Consider the following 24,323-nt stretch of genomic DNA (forward strand, 5'->3'; position numbering starts at 1 on the left):
CAGTATATCCCATGCTGGAGCAGGGAGCAGCAATCTCCATTTCTGTAGAGCTTATATATTTATCACAGATATCACAGATATCACAGATATCACAGATATCACAGATATCACAGACAGATATCACAGAACATGCTGAGTTGGAAGGGACCCACAAGGATCATCGAGTCCAACCCTCAGCCCTGCACAGAACCCTCCCCAAGAGTCACCCCCTGTGCCTGAGAGTATCAATATGTGTCTATATAAATCATGTATATATGATATAAATCCTATTTATATACACAGATAATATATATGTATTATTTCTATATCACCAATCTGTTGTTAAACCTTTTTTCCATAAAACCCCAAATCCTGGGCTCGTGGGCTAAGGACATGTCAAACAAAAGAGTAAAACCATTGTGCCTCTCTACTACTTATTTTGGAGAAACATAAATATGTCCCAGCTGTCTCCAATATGGAATATTTCCTCTCAAATGAGGCTTCTCATTTGCTTCCTGAATTCCTGAGCTGGGCAATGCCAGTGGCCACCCCCTCCCTTGCCATCCAAGCCCACCCTGCTGGGAGCAATCCTGGCTACAGGAACGTGCAGCCGGAGCCCCTTTGGCTCTCAGCTCCATCTTTTGACTTTCAAAGCTCCCTTCAACCACACAAACCCAGCAATTAAAGGAACCAGCTGGTTCTGGGACACAAAGGCTGACAGTGGTGCCTGACAGTGCACAAAGGACACCCAGGAGGACAACAGAGAACTGGCTCAGCTGTGCAATGTGGGGCTGGGGAAGGGGGAGAACCCCCCTCACCTCGAGCTGGTTCAAAGGTGGAGAGGGGGGCAATTAGAGCTGCCAATTGCCTTCCCTGCCCCCTTTGTCACTGCCAGCCCAGCAAGGAGGTGACAGTGCAGCCTGGGTGACAGTCCCTGTCCCTGGGACATGTCGCTGCTCTCCTGCACCTTTTGTCCCAGAGCCAGCCCTGGTCACTTCCTAATTCCTTCTTTCACTACTTAAACACCTGCACCTTATCCATCCTCCCAGACTGTTTCATTTGAGGTGCTTTTCCTCCCAGTCCAGGAGCCAACACAGCTCTGAGCACAGAAATCCACCTCAGTTACCTCCAGCCAGAAAAACCAACCCTTGCCATGTTCCCTGCACAGGGATCTGCTCCAGACCAGTGGCCGGGCAGCAACAGGGACCTTCCTGAAGACTTCCAGGTGCATCTTTTTCTCCTGCCTGTGGCAGGAAAATGGCAGGAATACCCTTCAAGGCAGAGGTATTGAAGAACAGTGCTGGGGAAAGCTTTTTCTTAAAAAGGGGAGAGTTTTCCTTAAAAGGTTCTTCCCCCAGAGGGTGGTTGGGCACTGACCAGGTTCCCCAGGGCAGTGGGCACAGCACCAAGGCTGCCAGAGCTCCAGGAGAGTTTGGATGATCCTCTGGGGCACATGATGTGACTCTTGGAAATGGTCCTATGGCTGAGGGTTGGACTGGTTGATCCTTGTAGGTCCCTTCCAACTCAACATATTCTCTGATTCTGTCATGGATTGACCTCTGCAGCCTGAGCCGGGTCACTCTGCTGGAGCTGCTGTTATGAAACAAAATCCTTTGTGTGCAGTCCCTGCTGTGCAGAACCCATTTGAAGGGGGCAGCAGGGAGGAGAACTGCTCTGTTCCTTCCTGGCTGAGGCTCCCTGGGCCAGGGGGATGCTCTGGGGGAGCAGCCCAGGAGGGAGAGGCTGCCTGGAGAACCACAATATCTTCTTCCCACCCCTTCTGCCACGTTCTGAGGTTTCTCTAAACTGGGACACTGAGCCAGTGCAAGGAGAGGGTTGAGAAATATTACTTGCTTGGCTTAATAAGTAAGTTTTAAATAAGAATAAGTCACTTAGAGTTACACTACTGTGTGATTTACCAGGCTGCTTTCTTGGCTTTCCTTGCTGAGCATGAGTAGCTGGATTTGCTGGAGCCTTAGGTCACAAGCTCTGAACTTTCACCCAGATGTGCCTTTGGTTGGAATACAGTTCATTTCCTCAGTGATTTTTCTGGTAGCTGGTGCAGGCTGTGTCTTGGATGCAGTATGAGAGTGATGCTGAGAACACACTCGTGTTTGGGTTGTTGCTAAGTAGTGCTTACCCTGAATCAGGGACGTTTGGATTTCCCATGCTCTACCAGCACAGAGCAGGAGACAAGAAGGCTCCAGCCACCAGCAAAGCTGCAAACCCACAAGATAAGAGAAGTCAATATCTGTGTGGACACAGGGAGGGAATCCAAGAAGGTGTTAGGAGACTCCAGACCAAAAATCCCCATTGGACCAAGAGGTGTGTGAAAAGCACATGCAGAGACTGTAAGGGCAGAAAATCAGGGATCTCTTTGCTCCAGTCCCTGTTTGAAGGCACCAGCTCAAGTTGTTTCTATTGCTGGAGCACTCAAATATTAATTTTTTTTCCCTCTGGAATGGGCTATCTGAGACTCTGCTGCAGGGAGAATAAATTTCTTTAACAGTTTGGTGACCCCAAACCACCACCACTGGATCTGCAAACATCCATTGCCAGCAATGTGTGAGTTCACATGGGACCTCTGGAATGGGAAGCACTGAAGGGTGAGTGTTAAAATTCCAGGAGCAGATTTGGTGAAAATCCTGTAGTGGGTTTAAGTCCTTCTCTATGTTGGGGTGGGTTTTAGTCCCTCTCCTGCTGCAATTTGCTTCCCAATGTGCCTGCTCAGCACAAGGCACACGTAGAACAGGATTCAAATCCCTCTTAGTACCTGAAAATGATGGGAAATGGAGCCAGCACAGAGAAAGAGATGCCCTTGACTGAGGTAACACAAAATTGGAGAGAAATCTTTGGCGCAGCAAGTCTATCAAGAAAGCACACAAATATTTCCTGTGGAGAAGATTAGCCATTTACAGCTAGAGATGGAGCCCTGGCAGACCTTTGAGGGACATTCAACCAGCACAGATTCACTTTACACATCAGCTAAAGACTGTGTTCCCAGGACAAATGGATTATTGGTATTATGGGATAATTGGGCACAGGACCACCCTAGAGAATGTTGGAAGGAAAGGGGAGTTCCCAGAAATGAGGGGCAACAAACCTATGAGGAGCTTGATCTACACTAATTAGTGAGGAGGTCATCTGCAGCCCCACTCACCAAAATTTGGGCACAGCTCAGGGGCACAGGCTCCACCAGAGTGTTTTGGGCACTCTCAGATTCTGGGCCACTCCTGGAGATGCTGAAATGAAGGGGTGGTATGGGGAGGGTACCTGTACCTGGCAAGATCTGAGGAAGGCCAGAGGATGGCACTGAGGTGCAGAATCCCCCTGGATTTGGGGCATAAGTGAGGGCATGGCCATGCCCTCCTCTTTGGGGAGCGTTTCTGATGTATCTGCCATGCTGTGACAGCCCATGGTTAACATTTCCAGCTCACAGGGTGTTATGGACACCCACACCTCAGCCCCCCAGCTCCCCATTTTCAACTCTGCTCTGCTGCTGGAGCCAGGAAATCACCAGCAATCCTTCCTTTGGCTGCATCCCTGGCCAGATGCTGCAGAGGGGTGAGGCCTGGCCGATTAATCTGTGCTCAGAGAGGCTGTTGGATTAGTGCTTCATCTGCTCTCAACATCTGCAGCTGCAGGACAGCCCCAAATTCATCAGCTGGAAGCCGGAAGGGAGCAGCAAGGCTGGTAAGAGCTCTTTTTTAGGGAGGGTTGGTGATTGAACTGCCTCTGTCAGGTAGCGAGATGAGGGAGGTTTTATGGGAAAGGTGGTGGTAGTGCCATTATCTTGGCACTTCCAAACCTGTCACACAGTTCCTCAGCTGTGTCTGTGAGTCCCAAGTGTAAGGGGGGTGTTGCTGGCTGTGAAGGGGGAGCAAGGTGGTGAAGAGGGAAAGGGGGGGCTGGAAGGACCATGTGGAGCAGGCACAGTGAAAATGTGGCAGTCCTGAAGGTCTCAAAGCTCCAGTACCTTGTGTTTGGAGGTGGGGTGAGGATGGCCCTGGAAATGAGAAGTCTGTGCCACACCATACTGCCCAGCCTGGGGGGACAGGGGACACCTCCTTATGGGACTGGGCAGTGCCCTCAGGGAGATGGGAATGGCCCCAAGGGAGTCCAGGAGTCAAGTGGTTCTTTGAAGGGGGAAGGAAGAGACAATTTCTGAAGCTGAGCCCTTAGAGAGCTGGGAATGGCCCTCAAATCACCCAAAGAGTCAAGTGATTCTTTGAGGGTAAACACAAGGTGCTGCCAAACCAGAGGGAGAGACATGGAAGGTGTTACTGAGGATCTACCTCACATGGTTACTGTGATTTGGGCTGGAAAATCACATTATTCCAACCCCCATCTCCCTGTCAAAACCAGTCCCTCCCTGCTGTTCTGCTGACCTGAGCTGGGCTTTGTTACCCTGGACTTCCCTCCTTGATCTGACTCTGCTTTTTTCCTGCACTAACTGTTGCTTTCTCTTCATTACAGGGGTTTATGAGCCTTTTATTTGTGCAAACAGGCAGCCCGGGGGATGAGAAGAGAGTCCTGAGCAGCCATGGAGGGGTTACAGCTGCGGGTAAGGCTCCCCTCGCACAGATCCCACCCTCCACCATCCTCCAGAGCTAAAGGGAAAGAAATCCCACTTGTGCCTGGTGAGCTGGGAATGACTCCCTTGTCTGTCCCTTCGGGGAAACTCCAGGAGGCTGCTCAGGATTAAGCCCGGAGAGCGCCTGAACTCCGGGTTTATCTGCCCAGCTGCCCTCCCCGAGCAGCCCGGCCCCGGAGCCTCCCGGGGACCGTCCCTCTGCCGCTTAATCGCCTCGTGCTCCTGTGTCAGGAGGAGATGAGAGCGCTATAAATAGGTGGTGAAGCCCTCTTGGTTTCAGCCGCGATTCACACACATGGCCCAGGAGCATTAGGGAGAATTAACATCCAATCCCTCGGGCACTTTCCTGAGTGCAAACGCCGTTCTGTGTGCGATGTCCCCATTCCAACCCCCCCGTCCCTTAATCCCCCTGCCCGGGGGTGTTCGGCAGCACCACCGGGAGGGCTTGGATGGCTCCGATGGACGGGGAGGCTCGGAGCGGGATTTTTGGGAAGCGGCACCTGCAGTGACCCGCGGGTGAATTTAGGGGATGGTGGGACTCCATCCTCCCCCCTGCCCGGGGTGGAGTAGGGTCGCTGTGTTCCTCAGACCCCTGGACGTGGGACAACAGCCTTTGGGACTGAGACGCTCCTGCCGCTGGTATGTGAGGGGGCTGGGGGTCTTCTGCCTCTCCCTGACCGGTGTTGGGATGTTCCTGGACCGACTGGTCCTCGGTGGTGGACAGCACACCTGGGTGGCCCATGGGAATCCCAAATATTTACCCCTCCCCATCCTAATTTTTCAAAGCTCGGGGGGAAAAAATGTATCATGCTGACAACCTCCCCCCCTGGGGAGCTGCGTGAGCTCGTTCTGCATGTATTTGCATTTATTTGCATGTGTTTAAGTGCTTGGAAGCCCCCCCTCACCCCCCTCTGCTGTGTTTGTGTGCGAGCAGAGACGGTCACTGAGCAGCATAAAATCAGCCCAGAAGGAGGTGAGACCAGACAGGCCCTGGAGTGGGAGGTGTGAGGAGTCTGTTTATAGGGATTTATCCATCTGCTTCCCTCACACCCTCCCAGGTACTGGGAAACAGTGGTGTTTTTTCTGAAAGGTGGTTTAGAGGGTAGAGCATCTCCTGAGAGGGGATGAATATCTCTCACATTTTTGGATATCTGGTGTCCCATCAATAAAGGAGAGATCCTGTGATAGTTTCAGTCCAGGCCTTCCTGGAGACCAGCTTGTAACTGGGAAGGAACTAGGGAAGTGACCAAGAAGTATTCCATGTTATTCTTTACACAAACTGAGTTATATGTAAGGTGGTCAGGGAGACCTCCCTTCTCTTCTCTTCTCTTCTCTTCTCTTCTCTTCTCTTCTCTTCTCTTCTCTTCTTCTCTTCTCTTCTCTTCTCTTCTCTTCTCTTCTCTTCTCTTCTCTTCTCTTCTCTTCTCTTCTCTTCTCTTCTCTTCTCTTCTCTTCTCTTCTCTTCTCTTCTCTTCTCTTCTCTTCTCTTCTCTTCTCTTCTTCTCTTCTCTTCTCTTCTCTTCTCTTCTCTTCTCTTCTCTTCTCTTCTCTTCTCTTCTCTTCTCTTCTCTTCTCTTCTCTTCTCTTCTCTTCTCTTCTCTTCTCTTCTCTTCTCTTCTCTTCTCTTCTCTTCTCTTCTCTTCTCTTCTCTTCTCTTCTCTTCTCTTCTCTTCCAGAGAGGTTGGGAACAGTAGGGTTGGGAACAGTAGGTTCCTGAGGGGAAAGTGCTGGGCTGGGCCTGGTTGTCCTGCTTTTCTCAAGGGAACTGGTTCTTTATTGCCAGTTCTTTATTTTGCTGGTTACTGGGTTTTTCAATTGTGCATACCTGTTTTGTTTCTGTCACTTTTTTTCTTTTCCCTTCCCCTCTTTCCCTTTTGGGGACTGTTTGGGGTTCCTGTATTCCTATGTACATAGTACCTTAATTGTTTATCTGTGATATATGTAAAATATATATATTTTTTTATATAGCTTTTGCTATTCCATTTTTTTCTTTCTTCTGGGAGCTTTTCTGCTGTGGGGTTTGATGGGAAGCCAACTACAACTGGCTACAGATCCATGTCTCTAGTCCATGGCATTGTCAGGGTTTCTTTGCATTCCTACTAAATTATAGGGCAGAAAATAAAAAAGAGCCATTCAGGGCACTCATGATCCACAAGAGGTAAAGGGGAGGTTGGACTGAAGGATGTTTGGACTAAAGGATGAGCTCAGTGTTGGTATCTTTGGGTCCTCAGTTAGTGATCCAGGGAGTCTGGAATCTGTGACATGAGGAATATACCAGAAAATGTATTTCCTTTGCTCTGGGGGACCCAGAAATCAGGGTTTCTCAGTGAAACAAGGGAAGAGGCAGAAAAACAGAGAAAATAGGTGGGGGAAACACGTTATTCTGATGGGACTGAACCCAAAAAAAGTCATCCCATGAGCACTGCAGGGCAAAGAGGGCCCTGTGGCTCTCCTTGCTGCAGGAAAACAGCTCTAGGTGACATCCTTCAGCCTACACTGAACAAACAGGAGGGGGGATTAAAGAGATCTCAACACACAGGCTCCTCCTGGGGCAGTGTGCTCTCCGACCTACTAAGGCACTTCAGGAGGTTGGGACATCCAAACAAAAATGGGTTTGGTGCTAAAATGGCATTGCCCTGTTTAGAAAAACATCCCAGAGTGGAATATGGGCCTCGTGTGCTCTGGCAGGCTCAGGCTGGGGTGGGCTGCAGGTACCTGCGTGGTCTTGAGCCACCCTTGAAGTTTTAATGGTGTAATGGAAGAACCTGCCTTCAGAAATTCCCGTGGGAATGTCTGAACAGGCCCAAAAGCTTTAGAAAGAACTAAGATATGTTCCTGTTATTGTGCAGGAAGTGCAACCTGGAGTTTCAGCAGGGGCTGGAAAAGGCAGCTGGATCCTTCCTGGGCCACAGAGCCGTGTGGGAGTCTGAAATTCCCTGGCTGGGACTGACAAGGCTCACCTGATTTGCAGAAGCTTTTGCCTGAGCCCTCCTGCATCTCAAAAAAAAAAAAAAAAAAGGGAAAAGAAAAGGGCTGTGTGGAAATCTAAAGGGAATATTTCTATCTGTCTATCCTACAAGTGAGTCCAGACAACCTGAAACAGCTTTGGAATGTGGACCATATTGGATGCAAATGGCAGCCCATATGTTTTGTATCATTAATTGCCAAACTTTCAAAAGCACCCTCCTGACCTCCTGCAGGCAGTGAAGGAGCACAGCCCAGGCTCAGGCACCTCCTCATTTGTCATCTGTTCCTTGTTTTTCTTCCACATTTATCTAGTTCTGTTCCCAACCTGGATGCTCTCCAGTGTTGTGAGAGCTGCACACACTCAAAATATCAGCCAGTTTCCCAAAACGTGGCATCTGTAAACGCCAAGCTTGCAGATGGTGTGTGATAGGATGGGATTCACAGGCACAACAGAGAAGGGTGAGGGCAGCAAATGGGGAAAAAATTCCATCATTCATCTAGAAAAGCTGGATCTGCTCAGATGATCTAGCTGGTGGCTGCCATGAACAGATGCTGACTCTGGGAAAAAAGGGACTGGAGAGATATCCAGGAATAAGTCCTGATGGTTGAGAAGGGTGGAACTGAGAACAGTATCTGAGAATCCTGTCTGATGGGTGTTAACCTGCAGGGAGGGGGAAGGCAGAAGGAGTGGTTGTGTTCTTCTACAAGAACCCACAAGGTAAGAATTACAAACCCCACTGAAAGGCAAGAAGTCATCTCTGGTTCCAGTTATCCCAACACAGGCTGGTGTGCCCAGCTCTGGTGCTGAAATTATTCCAGAATCCCAGACTGGTTTGGGTTGGAAAGGACCTTAAAACTCATCTCATTCCACCCCTGCCATGGGTAGGGACACCTTCCACTGGTCCAGGGGGCTCAAATCAATCCCTGTCCCTTCAGCAGCTTTATTCTCTGGTGCATGGGGCCTCTCTCACCAGCTGAAATGCAGGAGAGGTGTCTTCTCTCTCTCTGACCCCTTTTCTGTTTGCAGAAGGCTCCCAGCAGCCGGAGCTTCCTCAAACTCCCTGCCATGGAGGTGAAGTGGATCCATGTGTTGGTTGTCTTCCTCTTCCTGCTGTCTGTGGCAATGACAGGCTGCTTCCTGTGGCAGTACAACCTCCCCAAGGTGGAACCTGGTGAGTACTCGACTTGAACCTTGCTCATGGTTTGGCATAGAAATTTGGGACACTAATAAAACCCTTTCTCCCCATTTTCCCCCAAAGAGCATTTCCCCAAACACACAAATTTCTCCAGACAACACATAAATTTCTTCCTCCTTGCTGGTGCAAGGACACAGAGGAGGTGAACACTGGGTTGATGGAGGACCACATAACTCTGCTGGTGTCCAGAGAAGCCCCATTACTTCTGCTGCTCATCTTTGGTTAACTGATACACCAAGGAGACATTTGATTTTACATTCTTTACCTTTTCTGTGTTGTAAAAGTCACTCCAGCTTAGAACAGGTTTCTTTTACACCTTGCTAAGTGCTTCCTTTGCTGTTCCCCTAATCTTAGACCTTTGAACTGGCTTAAGCCCTTGGTTCACACTTGAATTTGTAGAATCACAGAATCCCAGACTGGTTTGGGTTGGAAGGGACCTTAAAGTGCATCCAGTGCCACCCCCTGCCATGGGCAGGGACACCTTCTGCCATCCCAGGTTGCTCCAAGCCCTGTCCAACCTGGCCTTGGACACTTCCAGGGATGGGGCAGCCACAGCTTCTCTGGGCAACCTGTGCCAGGGCCAAACCACCCTCATTTCCTTCCCAACATTTCCTTCCCAATATCCCATCTGTTTCTGCCTTCTGGCAGTCTGAATCCATTCCCCCTTGTCCTGTCACCCCATCCCTTGTCCCAAGTCCCTCCCCAGTTCTTTTGGAGCCCCTTTAGGCCCTGGAAGGGGCTCTCAGGTCTCCCTGGAATTTTCCTTCTCTGGGTGAATCCCCCCAGCCCTCCCAGTCTGTCTCCAGAGCAGAGGGACTCCAGCCCTTGGAGCAGCTCTGTTACCTCCTCTATTGATTATAGAAAACTCAACCAATAGTCCCAAGGCACTGTATGTGCAAGGATTAAATATTAAAGGTTTAAATCAGAGTTTTAAGTAGCCCAAAGGTGACTTAAAATTCATGGTGAATTCAGAGGTATTTCACAGACCAAGGTCTGGAAAACATTTCAGACCCTACATTTTTGTCACAGAGTACCAGGCTGCCTGTGGGCTCTCTGTGTGTCCATACCATGCATCTCCAAGATTTCCTAGTGTCATTTCTCCCCTCATCTCTAGTTCTGATGCCTCATGTTCACCTACTAAGCAAGAACACAGAGAAGCATCTGTTTGCAGCTCACAGAGCAGAGGAGCTGTGTTTATGAACACCTTGGGATCAGCTGGAAAAACAGTGCCTCCAAGTGAGACAGTTCCCATCTCTCAGTGAGTTTAAAGAGCTTTGCTCGCCACAAAAATTCCAGCTGTTTCTGTGGCACAGGCAGGATGCAGGGAATTCAGGGGACAACTAACACAGAAGGTGTGCAACCTTTCAGCTGTTGTGACAGTGCTGGAGCTCAGGGGACACTCACACTTCACTTCAGTACCCATTTCTGAGGTTACAAAATGCAAGGGCCAACACTGTTCTCCTGAACCCCAACTCAGACTTTCCTCCAGACATGGGCAGGGCACTTCCATGGGGGTTAAACCCACTGTCAGGTGGGACTGTAGTCCCAGTCCTTTACTCTTCCAGGTTTAAGAGTCAATTGAAGTCCATCCTATGCTGGAATAAGTGATGACAGAACATGGTGATCCTGCAAGTCCTATTCTGTGTGAGACAAACACAACTCAGGATTATCCCTTTCCTGTGCAGAAGTGTCCTTCAGCTTTGGACAGCACTAGAAATCTCGTGGTGACTGGTGGGTGAGATTAAACCTTGTCAGTGTGTCTGTTGAAGTCACTTGTGCTCCCCCTGCAATGTTTTCCAGGCCCCTCTGTGATGGAAGTGAGATCAGAAGCTGTGCAGATGTGTCCCCGCTACCCTGAGCCGGTGCCGCTGGACCACCCCATCCCCATCCTGAAGGATGCCTTGGAGAAGGTCTGGGGGGATAAGGGGACAGAAGGAGGCACAGCTCATGGCTGCTCTCCTGCAGGGGTAGAGGGGGGAATGTGTATTTTGCCCCTGAGCATCTCTGGGAAGAATATGGGGAATCGAGAAGGTGGAGAACACATGAACCCAGAAGTGGGTGTATGAAGCTCCTTCAGTGAACATTCAGGACAGGTCAACAAGCAGTTCTCTCACCCACAGGGCAAGTTGTGATGGAGAAACATGATCACTTGTCCATTGGAAGGTCTGGTGAGCTTTTATCAGCACAAAATGATGGCTCCTGGCATCCGGTCTATTATGTATCCTGGAAAGTAGTTGATTTGTGTAACTAGTTCCTTTTTATCAGTGACTGCCAATTCCTTATTTTCTTGCTTTGCTGGCTTTCCCCATGCCACAGTTTAAGAAGTACAAAGCTACTTGTAGGTTCAAGGGAGGGAGTGGAGGGGAAGGGAAAGAGGTAGAAGACCTGCATCTGAATGAAGATACACTTTGAAGGTGCTCATTCCTAAGCCCCCTTCAAACACCTCTGTCTTCCGTTGTTGAAGTTCCCTGTGCCTTATTCAGGCTGCAAAATGGGAATGTTTTCACCAGCCTCTTCAAAGAAGTGCCTGGATACTTCATTTCCCAGGAGTGCAAAAGAGGAGGTTGGATGATGTACCATTGGGATACCCCTGGTGTGATGTTCCATCAATATTCCCTTGGTGTGATGTCACATCAAGATTCCCTGGGAGTCATAAAGTGTCTTTGACATTTCAGCACTGACTGAACTTCTGACAGGCTCTAGGAAACACTGCAGCACTGCCTGGACTGTCTGGACCATCAGGACAGGACACTCCTGATTTTCTATACCCCTTATCCCGTTCCCTTCCATCTTTTCTTTCTCACAGGCAGCAGGAATTCAGCACTGACTACAATATTCACGATGCAAGTGAATTTACAATGAAAAAATGGCTTTCCTGTTTTATTTTGTGCTACTTCTCTAATAACCCTTCCCATCTGATTGACCTTAAGGCACTGAGCAGGTGCTTTCCCAGGAGCAGCCACCAGAGCCCCCAGGTTTTGTTGCTGGGAGCCCAGGAGCAGCTCTCAGCCCGTGTGTGGGTGGGTGTGCTCAGGGCTGTTCTCCTGCACACACAGCACTGTATCCACACGGAATTTCAATTCCCAGCACTTCACAGCCACTCTTAGGAAGTCTCTGCCTGTCTCTGGAGTTGCTGCAGAGTGTTTTACTGTTCAATTAGGATTAGTCAGAGAGGTGAGGGATGTGCAGAACATTGAGTGTCCACCACAGAGTCATCCAATCTCCTCTTTTGCACTCTTGGGAAATGAAGTGTCCAAGCACTTCTTTGAAGAGGCTGGTGAAAACATTCCCATTTTGCAGCCTGAATAAGGCACAGGGAACTTCAACAATGGAAGACAGAGGTGTTTGAAGGGGACTTAGGAATGAGCACCTTCAAAGTGTATCTTCAGAGGCCCTCAGGTTCTGCCTAAGCCTGTGGACACAAACACACACTGAAGGTCTTGCAGTACCTGAGACAAGTCACCATCCAGTGCCAGGCCAGCACTTGGAACTGGGAATCTGGGCAGTGCCAGATGCTGTTATATTGCACACAGGGGAGGACCTTTTCCCAGCCCATGGCAGCTTGAAATGGGAGAGCGACCTTCAGTCATGCATGAGGATTAAGGAAAGATTTCTCTTCTAATGGTAAATAGTTCTGTTTAGCAGAAAGGTCCATGTTTTCCTCAGAAGAGCTTTGCTAGTGACCAAATCCAAAGTATCAGAGCCAATGACACTCAAGTCTTGAAGAGCATCACGTACTTCTGTCAACTTTCTGCAGGCCCAGGCAGGTCTGTTTGTCACTCTCTAAGAAAACCCTAAGGTGGGCCATGATTGTTGAATGAATCATAGAATTCCAGAACGGTTTGGGTTGGTAGGGACCTTAAAGACCAACTCATCCCACCCCCTGCCATGGGCAGGGACACCTTCCACTAGACCAGGTGGCTCCAAGCCACGTCCAACCTGGCCTTGTGATGGGGCAGCCACAGCTTCTCTGGGCACCCTGTGCCAGGGCCTCCCCACCCTCACAGGGAAGGATTCCCATCTAACCTTGCCTCCTTCAGCTTAAGGCCATTCCCCCAGTCCTATCACTGCATGGCCTTATAAAAAGTCCCTCTCCATGGTCCCCTTGAGACCACTCCATTGTCAGGAGCTGCTGGTGTTCCCAGATGGGCCACTGGTACACGAGGAGCAGAGGGCAAAGAACCTCTGCCAGAAGGACTTGGCACAGGTTGGATGCTTCCACTGCTGTCAGTGCATCTCACCAGTCTACCCAGGGAAGAGACCCTGAGGACATGGCTCAGCTTGGCCTTTCTTGCCCCAAATACTGGGCCTGGAAAGGAATTTCTTATGTCTCAACCAAATGAGAACATATGCAAGGTGATGACACAGCTTTGAAAAAGCCACCAAAGGGCAAGATCAGTGTGTTCTGCCTGCAGGAGGTGGGTGGAGCACAGCTGTGTTGTGAGACCTCCACAGCCCTGGCACAACAGGCAGCAAAGGGCAATCACAGCCCTTTGGTTGCTGTGTTGTTCCTCAGGTTGCAGTTTAACAGGAGCCTGAGCTCAAAGGTGTTTCATGGAGTGAAAAGTCTCATGGGATATTTGAAAAGTCGACTTCTTGTACATCTTTGACCCTAAAATACTGGTGCAGAGAACAGATGTGCAGGGTACAATTTAAAAAGGAAGAATTTACAGTTATTGCATGTTGGCATTTGGTTTTAATCTTAAATATTAGAAGGATGAGCAACAGGTTCTTTGACACGTAGACCGAAAGGAAGACACTGGATAATTCAACATAAGCAATTCTAAGAAACTGTTAAACAGTTAAAATATTTTCTTTTGACAAAATACATTTCATAGAACCCCTCTGGAGTGCTCAGGAGTGAGGAAGGCTGGTGGTCTGGCACAGACTGGATGCATTATAAGAGCTTTCAGTCGGGAATTCCTGGTCTCTCCTCGTTCTGCAGGTGGATTTGATGCTCAGGCAGAAGATGCACAGCTCAGGGCTGCCAGCCATGTCTGCCATCGTCATCTACAACGACACAGTGCTCTGGACAGGGAACTTTGGGAAGAAGAACATCTCCGACCCCTCCTCGGCCGTGCCCAACGAATACACCATTTACAGGTGAGAGCCCTGGCACAGGCAGAGAGCCAGGAAAAGGCAGATGGATGGAACCCTGGCACAGGCAGGGAGTCAGGAAACAGCCACTGTCCCGTGGCTCCTGCAGGGAGCACGAACCTCTCTTGAAACTTTGTGAGATGATGCTTCAGCAATTGTCACTTGCTGGTGGTTTGAGTTACTTAGGATGTATTTATTGATTTTTTTTCTTAATTTGATCTGATAATATTTTAAATTACCATCCTGAAGAGCTTGAAAACATTCATAGGAGTGGCTCCATATTTTGAGGAGGCCTAGGGTGCAAATCTGAAGGCTGAGAACTGGCACAGATACAGAAAAAAGAGAACAGAGAGGAGAAAGGGCCAGAGGGTTAAAATATTAATTAAAGCAATAATAATAATAACAATAATAACAATAATAATATAAATTTCAGCCTAGGAAAAAAATTGGGGTTTGGGGAGAGTTTCTACTACACATAAAATAGACCTGTACACTTATTCATCCTCCCAGTGTCATATTGGCTGTTATTTTTTAGGCGAATATAGAATCAAGCTCTTAGTGTGTGCTAAAACCAAAAAAAAAATAAGGATTTTCATTTAAAGATCTGTTTTCAGTGAATTCTACCTGTGCTATCTATGAGACACATGGGCTGCACTCTGACAGTCAGTTTTGTTGTCAGAATAGACAGTTTTGGAAAGTTTCAGATCATCTGTTTCTTCCCCATCGGTAATATGGGATAAAATGACCTGCTGCTATTTTTCTACCAGACCCATTGGATGGTTTGGGTTGGAAGGGGCATTAAAGGTGTAGTTCCAACCCCTGGGATCAGACCCACGTCCCTGGGTGGGCTCGAACCACCAACCTCTCAGTTAACAGCCGAGCGCGCTGCCCGGTTACACCACAGGGACAGGCTGGAGGCACCTCCAAATGTGCCAGTCTGGCATTTGGGGATGAGGTTTAGGGGTGGCCCCGGGTAAATGGTGAGGCCTGATGATCTTAGAGGTCTTTTCCACCCTAAAGGATTCTGTAATTCTGTGATTTTAACTGTAAAATTCCAATAAACTACCAGTAAGTTTTTGTCGCCAAAATCACGGAATGTGCTGAGCTGGGAGGGACCCATCAGGGGCATCCAGTCCAACCCTCAGTCCTGCACAGGACCATCCCCAAGAGTCACCCCTGTGCCCCAGAGGATCAACCAAACCCTCCTGGAGCTCTGGTAGCCTTGGGGCTGTGCCCACTGCCCTGGGCAGCCTGGGTAGTGCCCAAATACCCTCTGGGGGAAGAACCTTTTCCTGAGATCCTTTTCCTGAGAACCTAAACCTGCCCTGACCCAACTCCAGGTCATTCCCTGGTGCCCTGTCCCTGACCCTCACAGAGCAGAGCTCAGTGCCTGCCCTCCCTTTATGGTATTTACTAACCAATCATTTACAAAATAGGTAATTTTATGAATCCTAAGTGACTAGGAAAAGATCTGCAGCCACTGCACTGCTGAGCACAGAGGTTGTCAGTTGATAAAGGTTCAGATTTAAGGCTATTAATTCAAGCTTCTTACCTATATTTTAACCCTTCCCTTCAGAACAGGCAGAGGTGTCACAGAATCACAGAATATGCTGAGTTTGAAGGGACCCAAAAGGATCATCCAGTCCAACCCTCAGCCCTGCACAGACCCATCCCCAGGAGTCACCCCCTGTGCCCCAGAGGATCATCTTGGGTGATCAAGCACTCCTTGAGCTCTGGCAGCCTTGGTGCCGTGAAAGCTACAGTGATCTCATGTACCATCCTTCCTCTTGATTCATGAGCTTCTTAAAGTTTGATTTCTCTGCCTGTTTGCCCGTTGACAGAATTGCCAGCGTCTCCAAGATCTTCCCCACCATCATGCTGTACAAGATGTGGGAGGAAGGCAAGGTCACGTCTCTGGATGACCCCTTGGAGCGTTATGCCCAGAACTTTGTTATCAAGAACCCCCTGGGAAGGCTGAAGGACTCGGAGCAGAGGTACACAGCAGATGGGCTGGTGTTTCTGGAGAAGGGCTCGATGCCAGCGAAGCCATCGCCCGTCACCCTGCGCAGGATGGCCAGCCAGCTCTCAGGTGAGACAGCCCTGCTCTGGGCCACCTCAGAGCCCACAGACACAGCAGCCTAAACCCCAGGGGTACAAAAGGCTGCTGAGAAGGTGTTTCCCGGTATGGCCCCTGCCCTGTGCCCTTCCCAGAGGTCAGCAGGATTCCTGGGAGCAGCTTCCTGGAGTGCTGAGAGGAAACTCTTGTTCCAGGCCACCTGCCAGGAAAGGGGCCGACCTGCCCCGTGGGCTGGGGAGTTGTTTTTCCCCTTGAAAGTGATTCAGATTCCTCACAATTTGGTACCACAGGTATCCCAGGGTTGGATTTAACACACACACCAGCGTTTCATTCCCAGTGTTCTGTTCCTCACATATCCCAATTCTTTATTTGCAGCATGTTCCCAACATTCCCATCATATCCCAACATTAAGTTCCATCATATCACAAGGTTCTACGTGTCACATATCCCAATATTTTATTCCTGTCATATTTTATCCCATCATTATGTTACCACCACAGCCTAGTATTTTATTCCCCAAATATCCCAACACCCCACAATATTTTATTCCTGGTGCATTCCACCATCTTGTTCCTGAAATATCCTAAAACCAGGCTCTTATTGCATAACAGTGCCTTGTGCTCCAGCCCAGAGTGCTCTGTTTTTTCTGAGATGTAGAGTTGGAGGTCAAAGAGGCACCAAACCTCTTTGCTTTGAATAGAAAGACCTTGATTGATGAGCTAAATTTAGCTGCCAGTGTGGCTCCTGAGCTGGGATTCCTGAGCTATTCATGGCTCTGCACTTGTTGGCAGAGAAGTATTAATGTGCTGCTGCTTCAGAACTGGGTAACTGTTACATTAAGGTAGAAGGAGCTCATGGGATTCAGAACTTTAACCTTTCTCCGAAATAAAGCTGCTAATACTTGATTGAGAGATTCCAAAATTTAAAATGGCCAAAGAGACTGTGCTGGTGTCTTGTGTGGTGTTTTGGTTAATCTCTGTAGCCTCTGCATTGTTCCAGGTTGGAATAAATGCCCTAAAATTAGGAGCCAAGATCAAAACAGCAGGTAGGCAAATTGCAGGATGGGGCACAGCATCCCCTGGAGCAAACCAGTATCAAAATAAGGGCTCCCCAAAAATGGAATGATGTGGATGAAATCTGGAAACAGACCCACAAACAGCCCAAAGTGGCCAATGGCCACATCCTTGCCCAGCCCCTTTCCCTGCAGGCAGGGTCTGGCTCTGCCCACATGTTGTCCCCAGGAATTACCCACCCTGCCCAGTCCCCTCTGACTCTCAGGAGTGTCTGGAGCTGCTCTGGCTGCTCCTGTCACCCAGTGAGGTGTGAAGTGCACCCTAGAAATGTTGTGAGAAGCACATGTCAAAAGTGCACCTGGGCACTTGTGCTGTGCAGCCTCTCCATTGCTCCATCACTGCCTGGATTTGTGCCCTTGCTCAGCTCCTTTTGTGTTCCTATGCCTTTTTTTTTTTTAGAATTTGGCCCAAATTTCCCAGACCACACCAGCAGGACACACCAACTACCTCAGACCCTGACAATTTAGTAGAAGCAAAAGCACAGTTTCAAAATCCCAGCTGCAAATCAATTGAATGTTGAGGTCCCACATTGCATTTGCTGTCTGTCAAAACCCCAAAAAGGAATAGGTTCTGCTTGGCACCAGGATCAAAGCCGCTGCACGACACATTGTAAAGTGGTTTTCATCTGAATTCTTCCAGTGGAAAGTGATCTCTAATAGATTCTCATTATCTGGGCTCTTCTCCATTGCACATTACAAAAGGAACTCCAAAGGTTTTTCTCCTCAGCACTCAGCACATTGCTGGGGGAAAGCTCCAGCTTGTTAAGCCCAGGATTTTCAAACACATCTGAATGACAGAATGGGATGAGATTGTAAATTATTAACAGTGTGCTTGTCACATCAATTAGCAGCCCATGGGCTATAAATCAATGACTGTGGGTTATATTATGCCCACACATCCTCTGGTTTATCATTCCTAATGAACCTCAGGAGAGATATTGCACTGCTGTCAGGACTCTGGGGAACTCTCCCAGCGGTCCAACCTTGTCTTTGCAGCAAGTAGAAAATGAAGGAGCTGGAGGAGCTGGAAGATGATCAGTGCATCACTTACCTGGTCATTCAGCTGCACAAACAACCACAGAGCAGGAGCACAAACAGTGCTCTCATTCCAGCTCAAATCCCAAGGTCAGGCCAACCAAGAAAAGCAAGAGTTGCTGCTCCAGAAGAGTGGGGCCTCCTTCAGCTTTACCAGGATCCAGGAGGAGAGGAAAAGGCCTCACATTGCACCAAGGAAGGTTTAGACTGGGTTTTAGGAAAAGGATTTTCACAGGAAGGTTTGAAAAACACTGGAAGAGTGTGCCCAGGGCACACTCCATCCCTGGAAGTGTTCAAACAACGTTTGGATGGGGCACTGAGGACATGGTTTAGTGGTGGGCATGGTGGTGATTGGTGCTGGGCTGATGGTTGGACTCCATCTTAGAGGGATTTTCCAACATTAACAATTCCATAGTTCTGTGATTAAGCCCATGATCACTGAGCAGACTATTACAAGTTGCTTTTCTGTCACAAACACTTCCCAATTTCCTCCTCACTTCTACATCAAAGTGAGCTGGAAACAGCCACAAGGACTCCACTCCAGGTGTAATCCAAGTTCTGGACATGGAGAGCCACAGAATTTGTTCAGAGCATCTGGGGCAATTTAAAAATAACTGGCCAAAAGATTTTAGGGAATCCATGCTCAGTGTGGAACTAAAAGTTAAGAAAACCCCTTAGTATTTTCTACATTCAGCGAAAAGAATTTTGTTTTTTCCTACATTCAGAACCCTTGAATAAATGTTGCTAAAGATGGGCCGGGGGGGAAGACAAAAATACTTTAGGCTAAGCTTGGAGCCATTTAGAGAAGTTCAAGCCCTCCAAAGTGAGATGTGAAGATGAAATCCTGGTAAAAGGGGCTGTCACACACCTTTGTGGTCACGGGAATGGAGTCCCGTGGGAACATGGGCAGGGATTTCCCCAAGACCCAACAAGCCAAAACACCCTGGGGGTACAGGAGGTTATGGATCATTCATGGAGGTCTTTCACTGAGCTGTAGCACCCCGAGTTCGTGCTGGGTAGGACTCACACCACCCAGGCTGGGGGGTCCTGCAGTGTGCTGGGGACAGGTCCTTGTGTCCCCAAAGCACACGAGTCCCTCTTTGCTGCTTCCACTTTGCGACTGCCTCGGCTGCTGTTCCCTCCTCACCAGCCTCAGCATTCCCGTGCTTCCTCTGGAATGAATCTCTTTTCCCTGGCCCAGGTCTGCCCAGGAGGCTGAGATCCACCAGCCTGCTGTGGAAGGGCACCACGCAGGACGCCCTGGCTCTCCTCAAGGATGATGTGCTGGTGGCTGACCCAGGAACCAGGTCAGATGGATTCATTTATGGGCTTTCAGCCACATCCACATTCACACTGTATCCCTGTCTCTCCTTCATCCCTCCCCTCTCTTTACCATGTCATTCCACAAAATGTGAATTTTCCCCTAAATAAGAGACACAGCCACTATTTTCTCATATCCATATCCACATTGTATCCTCATCTCTCCTCTCTTTAGCACATCAGATGGATTAATTTTAGGAGCTTTTAGGAGTGTGTTCTTCACTCTTAGCCCCACCTGGAGCCTCCATGACCAATGGATAAACCTTCCCAAAGGCAGGTTCAGCCACCTCCCCACACACCTGTCTGAGGCTGGAACTGACTTGATGACCTTTGTGGGTCCCTTCCAACCCAGAATATTCTGTAAATCTGTTTTTCATTTTTTAAGTCTAGATGAGGCAAGTTAAAGTGCCATAGTTGGGTCCAATAAGCCTTAAATGCAGGTTTTCTGTAGTGGAAATGTTAATTTAAACTGTTTAAAGCATCACAGATTTCAGTTAAAATCGTGTCTGTAGTCACTTGTATGTCTCTAAATTATCTGTAAGGTCTGTGAATGCTTTTTGCAATTTCTGTGGCCTGTTAAAAGTCCATTACCTGAGTTGCAAACACTCAAAAATATCATGAAATCCCAGAATCCCGGGATGGTTTGGGTTGGAAGGGACCTTAAAGATCATCTTGTTCCACCCCCCTTCCACTAGACCAGATTGCTTCAATCTCCATCCAACCTTGGACACTTCCACACTTCCTTAAACAGCATCCAGTGAACATCAGGTGAGAGAAGGGATTACAACTAACTTGGCAACATTTTTTCCAAGTCTGCAAAGTGAAATCCTGAAATAATTTGCCCAGGATGGCTGAGGATCTACCATGGCCATGGAGGAGGAAAGCTCAGAGGTTCCTTCACTGCTGTTAATTCTCTCCCATATCATGTAGGAGGCTACAACAGATATTCCTTAAAGGATTTTAAGACTTAAATACCATAATTTTCTTTGATATTTTTATATCTTTATTGGTATTATCTTTATTGGTGTCTTTATATTGTGCTCCCCATGAAGATACACAGGGACATCCCCTCACAGTCTCATAACATCTGAATAACTTAATAAATATCAACTTAATGTTGATAGTTTTAACTTTCTCCCTGTTCCTGGACATGCTTCCCAAGGGAAGTTCCCATTTATTGACACAGACATTTTAATGTATTTTTCTGTGTTGAAGTTCAGCTCCATTTCAGACATAAAATTTTAGATCCAGAATGTATTTATTCTTAGGGTAATAAATACATATGCTCATCATGCTTTTATTCAGCCAGATGGGCTGGAAAAGGTTGAAGTGGTACCAAATTTATGACCTAAACAGGCCTCAGTCAGATGAAAAAAAAAACAACAGTTGAAAAAAAAACACAGTTGAAAAAAAAAACAACCAAACAACCAAGCTGAAAATACAATTAATTTTGAAAATGTATTTAAAAAAACTTGCTCATTCATGTCTTCATGCCATTAAACTCCATTCAAGCATAAAGACTTAAATCACTTGATGGATATTAAAGACTGAAGCACTTCTTTAATGCCTCCACAGTGCTGGTTGCTGCTTTGTGGGCTTTTAAGTGCTCTTTAAGTGCTTTTACCATCTTAAGGTCGCTTAGGTGTTTAAGTGATTATACCAGAGTCAATCCCCAAAGAGGCTTACCTGGGATTTTGAGACCTCTAAGCAAACACCTGGAACTCTCCATTTGCTCTTGAAAAGAATGGATGTGTTCTTTGTGAACTGTTACAAACAATAAGTGAAGGTATGCAAATATACAGGAGTGTTCCTGTTCCATCCCCAGGTCTTTCTGTGCATCAGAGTTATAGAACTCTGCTGATGTTGCTGTAAAATATTTCTCTTTCTTGATTTAACAACAAGGAAACAACACAGAGCTTTTCTCTGTCTCTCCTTCATCTCTCCTCTCTTCTGAGCATGTGATTTCATAAAATGTGCTTTTTCCCCTAAATGAGAGTCACAGCCATTGTTTTTCCATGCCCATATCCATATCCACGTTGTATCCCTGTCTCTCCTTCATCTTTTTTTACCGTGTCATTCCATAAAATGTGAACCTTCCCTAAATGACACATAGCCACTATTTTTTCATATCCACATCCACACTGGCTCCCTGTCTCTCATAGAATCACAGAATCAGCTGGGTTGGAAGGGACCTCCAAGATCATCAAGTCCAACCCTTGATCCACTTCTGCTGTGGTTCCCAGCCCATGGCACTGATGCCACATCCAGTCTCTTTTTAAAAATCTCCAGGGATGGAGAATCCACCACTTCCCTGGGCAGCCCATTCCAATGGCTGAGCACCCTCTCTGCAAAGAAATTCTTCCTGATATCCAACCTAAACCTCCCCTGGCACAGCTGCAGACCCAGCCCTCTTGTCTTGCTGATGGTTGCCTGGGAAAAGACACCAACCCTCACCTGGCTCCCCCCTCCTGTCAGGGAGTTGTAGAGAGTGAGGAGGTCTCCTTCATCTCTCCTCTCTCTTTAGCACATCATTCCCTGAAATGTCAGTACCCCCTACACAAACAGACACAACCCCCGTTTTGTCCCATCCCCACTGGGCAAAGCTGATCCCGAGATATTCCTCCTCCTCCTTCCCAGGTGCCACTACAGCAACCTGGCCTTCTCCCTGCTGGCCCACGTGCTGGCCGAGCACGGGGCCGACGGGCAGTACCAGCGCTGGATCTCGGAGCACGTCCTGGACCGGCTGGGCATGGAGGACACGGGCTTCGACCTCACGCCGCCCGTCCGCTCCCAGATGGCCGTGGGCTTCTACGGCAGCCGCCAGCCCGCCCCGCTCTACGACCTGGGCTGGTACAGACCCTCTGGGCAGATGTACTCCACGGCCGCCGACCTGGCCAAGCTGGCCATGGTCTTCTTGGGCACCTACCACCGCCGGCTCCTGGAGCCTGACACGGTGAAGACCATGCTGACCCCACTGCTCAAGTGCTCCAGCGACTACTTTGCCAACAAGACCGGCACGCCCTGGGAGATCAACGAGCAGCTGGGCTACGATGTCATCAGGAAGGATGGGGACCTCGATGGCTACTCAGCCACCTTCTCTCTTATCCCCAAGCTCCACCTGAGCTTCATCGTGCTCATGTCAGGGCCCAGGCCTCAGGGTGGGGATGTTGTGACTCAGACTTATGAGTATCTCATTCCGGCCATGGAAACGGCTTTCAGGGAGGCAGAGAAGAGCGTGGTCCCCCCTCCAAACCCCATCCCTTATGTTGGCTACTACACCTACTCCAACCTGACTTTCTATGAGATCAAAGTTGGCATTGGTGGGGTGCTGATCATGCAGCAGTTTGGGCCTCATGTAGAAGAGCTAATCCCCGAGAAGTATCGGACAATCAAGCTCCACCACCTGGAGGATCGTGTATTCCAAGTTGTTTTTGATAAGGAGTTCCCCTGTGTCCTGCACCTGGGCTCTGCCTCCATCTCCCTGGAGACCCAAAATGGGCAGCTCTTTAACTTTTACCCCTTTGACCGCAAGGGTTTGTCTCCTGGCTTCGACGCCCCGGGGTTGAACACCTACAATGTGGTGCGTGTGCTCCACAAGCCCGTGTTCTACAGCTAAGCACCCCCTGCCCCCCTCACCTCTTCTGGGAGGTGGCTTCAAATCTGTGTCTTACCACACTCTGGTCGCCTCCGTGGAAGCCACTTAAAAGGGAAAGGTGGTGGCAAATGGCTCTTTTGCCAAACAAATACTCCTAAAATGACTTCCCGCTTCCAACATGGCTTTAATGGCTGGCAGTCCCCCAAAAAGCACAACAGGCCAGCTGGAGATGCCTGCAGAACATAAAAAAGAGGTGGGAATGTGCTGAGGGGATTGTGTTTGGATGCCATAAAAACAAAGCTGAGCACTGAAGTGTCCACACTTTCGTTGTCTGTTTGATGACCATTGTGTTTATCAACTGGTATCATCAAAGGCTGGAAATGCCCTGTGTCTCTCAGAAAATGTCTCTTCTTCAGTCCAGGGGTTTTTCCACAGCTTTTCAGGAGCCCATCTACCACGAGCAAGATCCCTTACCTGGGTTTGCCAAAAGCCTGATGTGCTAAAAAAAGGCCCCACTCCTGATCCCAGGCCCTGCTTGGGACCCCTGGGATCCTTTTTTTCTCCAGGTCACAAGGAGGAAACTGTGAAAAGAGCAGAGAACAATGTGGTCTTGGCTCCATGGATTTCTACAGAAGTGGTGGTCACAGCAAGGATGTTGTAGCACTTCAGCAGAGAAATAGAAGCTCACTCTTGTGGGCAGGGCCACATGAACATAAGCTGGGACATTCCAGCTGGACTCAGGCCTGTGACTGTCTCAGTGTTCAGGAAAGGGTGTGTGATGTTTAACCACAGGAAGGTGTGGGAATCTTTCTGGGTGTTTTGGGCAGGGTGTCTGTTTGCAAATGTCCCCAGGTGTGAGTGAAGATGCTGAGGGAAAGGACGTCATCCTGGGCAGCCCTGCACTGAGGACAGGAGCACCTGCAACTGCAAAGCCACAGGTGCATTTTCTTCTCCTTTCCTGTGCCCACTCAAGGCCAAGGCAGGTGAAACAGGGGATCCAGGTCACAACAACCCCAGGCAATGCTCCAGGCTTGAGGAAAAGGGTCTGGAAACCTGCCTGGGCAGAAAAGGACTTGGAGGTGCTGTTTGATGGTGGCTGAACATGAGCCCAGGTGTGCCCAGGTGGGCAAGAAGGGCAATGGCACCTGGGCTGTACCAGCCATTGTGTGGCAGCAGGGCCAGGGCAGTGCCTGTCCCTGTGCTGGGCACTGCTGAGGCCCCTCACAGTTCAGTTCTGGGTCTCTCACAACAAGAAGGACATTGAGGGGCTGGAGCATGTCCAGAGAAGGGAACAGAGCTTGGGAAGGGGCTGGAGCAGCAGGAGAGCTGAGGGAGCTGGGGGGGCTCAGCCTGGAGAAAAGGAGGCTCAGGGGGGACCTTCTGGCTCTGCA

At 48.8% G+C, this 24,323-nt stretch overlaps 1 protein-coding gene and 1 non-coding gene across 4 annotated transcripts; one reads left to right on the plus strand and one right to left on the minus strand.

Moving 5' to 3' along the window:
- Positions 1-1,869: 1,869 nt before the first annotated feature.
- On the plus strand, positions 1,870-24,280 carry LACTBL1 (lactamase beta like 1). Of its 3 annotated transcripts, XM_064678709.1 has the most exons (9): positions 1,870-2,585; positions 3,412-3,672; positions 4,456-4,543; positions 8,568-8,712; positions 10,537-10,646; positions 13,682-13,839; positions 15,675-15,922; positions 19,219-19,324; positions 21,975-24,280. In XM_064678709.1, the coding sequence occupies exons 3-9, from the start codon at positions 4,523-4,525 to the stop codon at positions 22,951-22,953; spliced, it is 1,767 nt and encodes a 588-aa protein (XP_064534779.1). In that variant the 5' UTR covers positions 1,870-2,585; positions 3,412-3,672; positions 4,456-4,522; the 3' UTR covers positions 22,954-24,280. The 3 variants fall into 3 exon arrangements, with proteins under 3 accessions (XP_064534779.1, XP_064534781.1, XP_064534780.1); XM_064678711.1 differs by lacking the exon at positions 3,412-3,672; XM_064678710.1 differs by lacking the exon at positions 1,870-2,585 and having other exon boundaries at positions 2,625-3,672.
- TRNAN-GUU (transfer RNA asparagine (anticodon GUU)) lies at positions 14,668-14,741 on the minus strand. The gene has a single exon. It is a non-coding gene; the product is annotated as a tRNA-Asn (tRNA).
- Positions 24,281-24,323: the final 43 nt, after the last annotated feature.

Source organism: Pseudopipra pipra, chromosome 22, assembly GCF_036250125.1.
Source record: "Pseudopipra pipra isolate bDixPip1 chromosome 22, bDixPip1.hap1, whole genome shotgun sequence".
NCBI lineage: Eukaryota > Metazoa > Chordata > Aves > Passeriformes > Pipridae > Pseudopipra > Pseudopipra pipra.

Bases quoted from the DNA above. Each gene is read 5' to 3' on its own strand.
- LACTBL1 (XM_064678709.1), top strand. From the start codon at position 4,523: ATGGAGGGGTTACAGCTGCGG. The intron at 4,544-8,567 runs GTAAGGCTCCCC...TTCTGTTTGCAG, and splicing joins TGGAGGGGTTACAGCTGCGG to AAGGCTCCCAGCAGCCGGAG. The intron at 8,713-10,536 runs GTGAGTACTCGA...AATGTTTTCCAG, and splicing joins CCTCCCCAAGGTGGAACCTG to GCCCCTCTGTGATGGAAGTG.